This window comes from Terrapene carolina, unplaced genomic scaffold (assembly GCF_002925995.2).
Source record: "Terrapene carolina triunguis isolate 2854851 unplaced genomic scaffold, T_m_triunguis-2.0 Scaffold173, whole genome shotgun sequence".
Classification (NCBI taxonomy): domain Eukaryota; kingdom Metazoa; phylum Chordata; order Testudines; family Emydidae; genus Terrapene; species Terrapene triunguis.
The window spans coordinates 578,702-588,139 of NW_020664524.1; the positions used below are offsets into that span (position 1 = coordinate 578,702).

General features: G+C 45.9%; 1 protein-coding gene across 2 annotated transcripts in view; it reads right to left on the reverse strand.

Annotated features, from left to right (window-relative positions):
- Positions 1-9,438, reverse strand: part of LOC112104765 (UDP-glucuronosyltransferase 1-6-like) — a 106,325-nt gene that overhangs the window by 45,066 nt on the left and 51,821 nt on the right. The window contains exon 1 of one of the 2 annotated variants that reach the window (XM_024197288.3): positions 4,157-5,060. The exons of the other annotated variant lie outside the window; for it this stretch is intronic. Coding sequence (XP_024053056.2) covers positions 4,157-5,020 — 864 coding nt within the window. The 5' untranslated portion in view covers positions 5,021-5,060. Of the gene's footprint in view, positions 1-4,156; positions 5,061-9,438 lie in introns of those variants that run through there. 2 annotated transcript variants of the gene reach the window in all.

A 9,438-nucleotide genomic window follows, 5' to 3' on the forward strand; every position in this document is an offset into this window, starting at 1 on the left:
CTAAGGTTAAGCTGATGGTGAGACCTCACTGAGACGCAGAGAGACAGGCCGAGATGTGGGATTGGATGGAGGGGGACAGGTCAGGAGTAGACAGACAGATTTTTAATTAACGATGTATAACTGTTAATTAAAGCCAAGTAAGTAGATACAGTCACCCAAAGAAAGGGTATAGAGCAGGGGTGGGCAAACTACAGCCCATGGGCCGGATCTGGCCCGCCAGCTGTTTTAATCCAGCCCTTGAGCTCCTGCTGGGTAGTGGGAGCTGGGGCTTGCCCTGCTCCGGTGCTCCAGCCGAGGAGCAGGTTCAGGGGCTGCTCCACACGGCTCCCAGAAGCTGCACCATGGCCCCCCTTCAACGCTTTAACTGGGGAGTAGGGTCGGGGGCTGTTCCATGCAGCTCCCAGAAGCCACGCCATGGCCCCCCTTGGGCTCCTACATGTAGGGGCAGCCAGGGGGCTCCGCTCCGCACACTGCCCCCACCCACAGCTCCCATTGGCAAGGAACCTTGGCCAATGGGAGCTGCAGGGGAGGTGCCTGCAGACGGGGCAGCGTGCAGAGCCGCCTGGCAGCGCCTCCGCGTAGGAGTCAAAGAAGAGACATGCCGCTGCTTCCGGGAGCTGCTTGAGGTAAGCGCCGCCCGGAGCCTGCACCCCTGAGCCTCACCCCACACCCCAACCCCCTGCTCCAGCCCTGATCCCCCTCCTGCCCTCCAAACTCCTCAATCCCAGCCTGCAGCACCCTCCTGCAGCACCAAACCCCTCATCCCCAGCCCGACCCCAGAGCCTGCACCCCCAGCCGGAGCCTGCACCCCTTCCTGCATCCCAACCCCCTGCCCCAGCCCTGATCCCCCTCCCACCCTCCGAACTCCTTGGTCCCAGCCCAGAGCACCCTCCAACACCCCAAACTTCTCATCCCCAGCCCCACCCCAGAGCCCGCACCCCCCAGCTGGAGCCCTCACCCCCTCCCTGCACCCCACCCCCCAGCCCGGAGCCCCCTCCTGCACCCTGAACTCCTCATTTCTGGCCCCACCCTGGTGCCCGCACCCCCAACCAGAGCCCTCACCCCCTCCCATACTCCCAACCCCAATTTTGTGAGCTTTCATGGCCCACCATACAATTGCTATTCCCAGATGTGGCCCTTGGGCCAAAAAAGTTTGCCCATCCCTGGTGTACAGGACAGGAGAAGAGGAGGTGGCCAGTGATCAAGCTCATTGGGACTCCCAGGTGACTGACATGCAGTATCCCCTCAGGAGGGTGGAACTAGGGTGACCAGATGTCCCGATTTTATAAGGACAGTCCCGATATTTGGGGCTTTGTCTTATATAAGTGGCTATTACACACACATACACTCCATCCCGATTTTTCACCCTTGCTATCTGGTCACCCTAGGTGGAACTGAGGCATTTCAGCTGCATTAGTCGAACAGTGATTGTAGTACTGCTCTCCTGAGCTTGGCATCTGACCTAGCAGCTAAGTCTAAGGCACAGTGCTTGACAAAGGCCCATGGGTTACTCCATGTTGCTGCCTTGCAGATCTCTGATATTAGCACATTTCTGAAGCAGGCAGAGGATGGTGCTTGTGCTTTGGTGGAAGGAGCCTTGATGTTCGGTAGGAGAGGTATGCCAGGCAGCTGATACTGCAGCGAGATACACTGTGTTCTCCATCTCAATGTTCTCTGGGAGGAGATGGCCTGGCTGTGGCTATATACAGACAGGGTTACATTGTGAATGTCTTCATCTTGTTAATAAAATAAAGCAAAGTCCTGGATACATTCAATGTGTGCAACTCCTTTTCTCCCAGTGTTGAGTGTGGCTTTGAGAAGAAGACAGTCAGGTTGCATGATTGTGTTAGATGAAATTCTGAGACCACCGTGTCCCTACGAATGACTTATGTGGGGTACAGCCATAAGTGCCAAGTGCTCACTCGCTCTTCAGGATGACATCATAGCCGCTAGGATGACTGTCATCCCAGGGAGGTGGTGTAAGGAGCATTCTGAGAGAGGTTCTAATGGACGTTCTTTGAGCCTCAGGAGAAGGATGCTGAGGTCCCAGGCAGGAGTATGTTCTCTGGCTCTCTGTCTTGGCACTCAGTTGGTGTCCTCTTCCTTTGGTGAGGCAGTAGTGTACCATTTTCTGTCAGGACCTGGTGTGTAAATTGCCAGGGACTGTAGTGTGGAAGGTCCTGAGGAAGGCAGTCTGAAGAAGGCCACAGGGCTGGAATTAATCCCAGTGGTGAGCCCTGGAGAGGGGTGAAGCACAGGGAGGCAGTCCTGAGCGGTCAGCATTCCCGCTGAGAAAGGAGTAGCTGGGAGGAGCTCGGGAGAAGCCAGAGGCCTGGGAACCAGAGGAGAGGCTGTGTTAAGCACAGGCTAGAGGGAAGCAGCACAAGGGGCTTGGCAGTAGGAAGTGGCCCCCCCACTTTTACACAGGTTCTGGAGCTTCCGCCCGGGGATTTTGAGATCTTGTGCACCACAGACTTCATGACTGTTGAGGTGGTCAGAGTCGAAGTCCCCAGTCACAACACTGTCATGTCCTCTGCCTCTTTCTTTGCCTGATCCTTGGGTGGGATGTGTTGGCTGATGCTGATCTCTCCAGCTCCGCTCTGGTCATAATGGTCACCTCTAGGTCTGAAGTGAACTGCATGGATTACTGTAGAGGATGCAGCTTAAGCCAGGTGTCCCTGGACTTGCAGATCCTGGAAGAAAAGGCTTGGGCACAAAGCACTTAGCCAGGATGTGGCTCTCCCCTAGGCAGAGAAAAAAGTGTCTCTGTATGTTCCTGATGGGGATCGGTCCATCACAAGATGGGTAGTGTTTGAATCCTGAGGGTTTGAATTCTGCCACAAGGCTTGGTGGTTGGCGTGATGCACCTCACCCCTAGAAGAGGAAGCCGATCAGGTCTTGGAAGAAAGCAGCAGGTCAGACACTGTCTGGATTCCGTCTCACTGCCCTGGCAGTAAGAGGGAACTCGGGGAGGGACAGGACTGTCCCTTATGTCCTTGCTTGGGAGCATGAGCCTGATCAGCTCCAACAGACCCTGCTGTTCTAACACCCTACAATCTCACACTGGGATACACACGGACACCTTCTCACACAAGAACAAGGAGACAGAGTTGCAGAGAAAAGAGCTTCAAGAAAGAAAGTGTGATCAACAGAGACAGAAAGCAGCTGAGAGCTCAAGGAGGATAAGGATGAGGTGAAAGACCAGGGATCTGGCTTGGAAGAGGCCACTAGTGACTTTAGAGAGAGCAGTTTCAGTGGAGTGGTTGGAGAGTGTTTAAGTTAAACTGGAAGAAAGGAACTTCACCCTGTGAAAGAAAGAAAGGCGGTGGAGTAACAGCTGAGGATGGAGCTGGATTCAAGGGGAGTTTCTTATGATGGGGCGGACCAAAGCAGACCTGCATTGTGAGGGAAAGGAACTGGAGCAGAGTGAGAGGTTGAGGAGGAGGAGAAGGGATGACAATGGTACAAGTTCGATCAGGAGGTGGAGGAAATGGTCTCACTGGGGCAGGTGGAAGGGCTGACCCACCACTTCTGCCGACACAACATTCCAGACAGCTGTGGACTTTCACTTTCTTTGAGCACATTCCTTTTTGAAAATTACAAATGTCAGTTACAAAGTCTGGTTTAATTTACAACAGAGAAAATCTCTGGCCAGTTAATGTCAATGGCCTGTCTCCAGATTTACACTGCTGCACAACAGCGGACTTTGGCTCACCTACTTTTCAGCAAAGCCTGCATTTTGTTTGGTAATATTGCTTAGACTTTTAATTTATGTTAAGGCAATACAGTTTGCCACTAGAAAGAGAAAATCATTTGGAATCTGATTCACATTCAATGCAGGCAGCATCCTATTTTGTATTTTGTGTGGAGAGCCAGGGAGGAGGGTGTGTAAATTAAGCACATTACAATGAGGTATAATGCTCATTGCTCATCTACAGGGCCGCGCGGGGGGGGGAAGTGGGGCAATCTGCCCCGGGCCCCAAAGGGGCCCACACGAGAATATAGTATTGCAACTTTTTTTTATGGAAGGGGCCCCCGAAATTGCTTTGCCCCAGGCCCCCTGAATCCTCTGGGCAGCCCTGCTCATCTACAGCTTTTTCCACAGAAAAAATATCAAAATGAAAGTGCAAACACAAAACAGAATCACTGGACATACCTGAGATAGGTTCTTCCCCTCCTCACAGTTTAAGCCTCCGATGAAGACCATGTTGGGCATCACTGGTTTGGGATACTCAAACACGAAATCGTATCTCAGTAGCCATATGGAGCCATTTCTGTAAAGTGTTGGTAAGTGCACATCTCTCTGGAGAAACTTTGAAGCAATGTCTTGGTATTTGGTATACAAATCCTTAAACAGTGATGTCTCTAAAGAGCTAACCAGTAGGTTTACCACTCGCTGGGAAAAAGTCATGTGGTCTGTGTGACTAGTATAGCATCTTGGGACATAGGAAACAGGGTTTGGAGATTTACAGATTGCATGCTCTAAACTGCATGGAAATCCACGAAAGAAGTACACGGAAGGGATGGACAGATATTCTGCCAGGATCACCCCACACGGCAACGCTGGGTCTGTGAAGAGTGCATCAAATTTACTCTCTTCCAAGTATCGTATGATTTCTCTGTTCTGCAGCAGGCTGTCACAGTTGTGAAAAAACATGTTAATGACATACATGTTGTTCCGGTATTCCGCAAGGATAGTGTAAGGAAAAGAGACCTCACGAAAGAGACTGTTGGCAAATTTTCTAAAACTCTGGTCAAGATCTTCTTGGGTGTAAGGCACAGCGTATATTTTCCTTGTGTAATGCTCTGTTTCTTTCAAGAGTAAATTGACTTCGGGAGCAAGCACTACTATTTCATGCCCTTTCTCACCGAGTTTCTCCACTACTGCACGCATGCTGAGCCAGTGACTTCCATCCTGAGGGATCACCAACAGCCGCGCACCTTCCACAAACCCCAGGGAGAGTAAGAAAAGAAAAATCCCTGCAGCAAACGAGTAAAAAGTGGGAAACAATGGAGCCATCTCAAAGCTGGAAGATGCTTTGACTCTACAGATGTTGCAAACTACTTTTTATAGCTGAACTAACACTGCCCGGAGTTTACACTGCTTGCAACCTTATTTGAATTTACTGTCTCATTTGTTTTTACTGCCTCATTGACTTGGCACAACAAAACCTTTCCTGCTCTAATGACAAATTCTACCTTTGGATTTGCAAGCACCATTCCCATTCAAGGAACATATCTTTGTTTTACTCATTAACTTAACGTTAATATCTGCACGTTGAATTGCAATAGCCACCTCTCCCCTACTCCAAGTCTATGCCAGTCAATCTGAGTCAGCACATTTCATCTCTCAGAGGCCTCTTTGTTGTTATAGGTCATTCACATCCTAAATCAACAAAAGTAGTGAATATAAAAACATAAGAATGGCCATAACTGGGTCTGACCACTGGTCCATCTAGGCCAGTATCCTGTCTTCCGACAGTGGCCAATGGTAGATGCTTCAAAGGAAATAAAGAGAACAGGGCAATCATCAAGTGACCCATCCCCTGTCATCCAGTCCCAGCTTCTGGCAGTCAGAGGTTAGGGACACTTCACAGCATGGTTTTGCATCCCTGCCCATCCTGGCTAGCAGCCATTAATGGACCTATCCTCCATCAACTTATCAAATTCTTTTTTGAACCCAGTTATAATTTTGGCCTACACAACATCCTCTGGCAACAAGTTCCAGAGGTTGACTGTGTGCTGTATGAAGAAGCACTTCCTTTTCTTTGTTTTCAACCTGCTGCCTATTAATTTCATTGGATGACCCCTGGTTCTTGTGTTATGTCAAGGGCTAAATAATATTTCTTTACAGTATTCATTTTCTCCACACCATTCATGATTTTAAAGACCTCTATCATATCCCCCATTAGCTGTCTATTTTCCTAGCTGAAAAGTCCCAGTCTTTTTAATCTCTCCTCATATGGCAGCCTTTCCATACCCTTAATCATTTTGTTGTCCTTCTCTGTACCTTTTCCATTTCTAATGTATCTTTTTTGAGAAATGGCAACCAGATCTGCACACCGTATTCAAGGTGTGGACGTACCATGGATTTATATAGTGGCATTATGATATTTACTTTTATTATATATCCCTTTCCTAATGGTTCCTAACATTTCTTTAGCTTTTTTGACTGCTGCTGCACATTGAGTGAATGTTTTTGGAGAACTATCCACAATGACTCCAAGAGCTCTTTCTTGAGTGGTAACAGCTAATTTAGACCCCATCATCTTGTATGTATAGTTGGGATTATATTTTCCAATGTGCATTACTTTGCACTTATCAACATTGAATTTCATCTGCCATTTTATTGCCCAGTCACCCAGTTTTGTGAGATCCCTTGGTAACTCTTCACAGTGTGCTTTGGACTAAACTGTCTTGAATAATTTTGTGTCATCTGCAAATTTTGCCACCTCACTGTTTACCCCTTTTTCCAGATCATTTAGGAATAGGTTTAACAGCACTGGTCCCAGTACAAATCTCTGGGGGACACCGCTATTTATCTCTCTCCATTCTGAAAACTGACCATTTATTCCTACCCTTTGTTTCCTGTCTTTTAACCAGTTATCGATCCATGAGAAGACCTTCCCTGTTAGTCCATGACTGCTTACTTTCCTTAAGAGTCTTTGGTGAGGGAGCTTGTCAAAAGCTTTCTGAATGTCCAGGTACACTGGATCACCCTTGTCCATATGTTTGTTGACTCCTTCAAAGAACTGTAATAGATTGGTGAGGCATAATATCCCTTTACAAAAGCCATGTTGACTCTTCCCCAACATATTTTGTTCAGTTATGTGCCTGAGAATTCTGTTCTTTACTATAATTTTAACTAATTTGCTTGGAACTGAATTTAAGTTTACCAGCCTGTAATTGCTGGGGGTCACCTTTGGAGCCTTTTTTAAAAATTGGCATCACATTAGCTATCCTCCAGTCATCTGGTACAGAAGCTGATTTAAGCTACATACTAGTTAGTAGTTCTTCAGTTTCATATTTGAGTTTCTTCCGAATTCTTGGGTGAATACCATCTAGTCCTGGTGACTTATTACTGTTTAATTTATCAATTTGTTCCAAAACCTCCTCTGTTGACACCTCAGTCTGGGACAGTTCCTCAGATGTGTCACCTAACAAGAATGGCTCAGGTGTGGGAATCTCCCTCACATCCTCTGCAGTGAAGACCGATGCAAAGAATTAGTTTAGCTTCTCTTGAATGGCCTTGTCTTCCTTGAGTGCTCTCAATCGTCCAGTGGCTCGACTGATTGTTTGGCAGACTTCCTGCTTCTGATATACTTAATTTATTATCTATTATTATTATTATTATTTGTTGCTGTTTAGTTTTTAAGTCTTGTGCTAGTTGCTCTTCAAATTCTTTTTTGGCCTGGCTAATTATACTTTTACACTTGACTTTCCAGAGTTTATGCTTCTTTCTATTTTCCTCAGTAGGATTTGACTTCCAATTTTTAAAGGATGCTTTTTTGCCTCTAACTGTCCCTTTTACTCTGTTTATCCATGGTGGCATTTTTTTGGTGCTCTTACAATTCTTTTTAATGTTGGGGTATACATATAATTTGAGCCTTTATTATGGTGTTTTTAAAAAGTTTCCATGCAGCATCCAGGCATTTCACTCTTGTAACTGTTTCTATTAATTTTCAATTAACTAGCTTTCTCATTTTTGTGTAGTTCCCCTTTCTGAAATTAAATGTTACTGTGGTGGGCTCCTTTGGTAATCCCCCCCCCCCCCCCCCCCAAACACAAAGATGTTGAATTTAATTATATTATGGTTGCTATTACCAAGCCATTCAGCTATATTCATCTCTTTGACCAGATGCTGTGCTCCATTTAAGATTAAATCAAAAAATGCCTCTCCCCGTTTGGGTTCCAGGACTAGCTGCTCCAAAAAGCAGTCATTCGTGGTGTCTAGAAACTTTGTCTGCATTCCATCCTGAGGTGACATGTACCCAGTCAATGTGGGGATAGTTGAAATTCCCCATTATTATTGAGTTGTTTCATTTTAATAGCCTCTCTAATCTCCCTGAGCATTTCACAATCACCATCAGAATTGGTCAGTAGTATATTCCTACTGCTATATTCTTATTACTCAAGCACGGAATTTCTATCCATAGAGATTCTATGGCACAGTTTGATTCATTAAAGATTTGTTACTGTATTTGTCTCTATGCTTTCTTTCACACATAGTGCCACTTCCTCATCAGTACGACCTACTCCGTCATTCCTGTATATTTTGTACAGACGCTCCTCGACTTATGCAAGCGTTCTGTTCTGGAACGCCTTGCGTAACTCGAATTTTGCATAAGTCGGAAATGTATACCCGACCATTATGCAGAAAAAAAATAAAATAAAAGAAAAAACCTCCTATTTCTAGCTTATGGAACTTTTTCTGTAAGTGCGGATTTGCGTAAGTCGCATTTGCATAACGCGGGGGGCGTCTGTACCCTGATATTACAGTCTCCCATTGATAGTCATTATTTCACCAAGTTTCTTTGATGCCTATTATATCACTGTCCTCATTTAATACCAGACACTCAAGTTCTAGCATTGGTATACAAGCAATTATAAAATCTGTCACTTTTTAGTTGTCTGCCTTCATGTGCTGTAATTGAATGGGATTCTTTTTCATTTGACTCTTTCTCTTCAATTCCTGCCTGTATTTTATCAACTTCTATCCTCTCCTCTTTACTAGGACACGGAGAATCTCCATTAATAGATTCTCGGCATGGGATGTCTCTGTCTGAACCGTGTGCTCCTTCAACACCTGCCAGCTTTCCCCAGCCCTTAGTTTAAAAACTCCTCGATGACCTTCATTTTTCATGCCCGCAGTCTGGGTCCATTTTGGTTTAGGTGGAGCACATCCTTCCTATATAGACTTCTCCTTTCCCAAAGGTTCTCCAGTTCCTAATAAACCTAAAACCTTACACCATTGTCTTACCCAGGCATTGAGTGATCGGGGTTTGTACCAGCGCAAGAGGGGAAAAAACCTAATAGAAACCCTGTGCTGGCAGCAATTGCTGTTTTCAAAAACTGAAGATTTAGATTTGGATTGTATTGATAGATCCTTCGGTCCTTCATAAATAACTGTCTGCTTTGTAATAAGAATTGTGTAGGAAATCAGAATCCACTGTTAGAGTACTAAACTCCTTTTCTGATTGTGGATAAGTGGGTGGCCAGGACAAATACTAATATAGCCACAAGACAGTTCCATTCGGCTTGTACTGTGCCTCCAGGTAACAGTGGCTAGTTCAGTGATCATGATCTTTCATTCCTTGGCTTATCTGCTGAGAGTAACAGACTATTAATGAGAGTAACAGAGTGCCAATTATATTCAGTAGGTAGATACAGTAGGAACTGTACTGACCACGTATGTCATTTAATAGTTACATTAAGGTG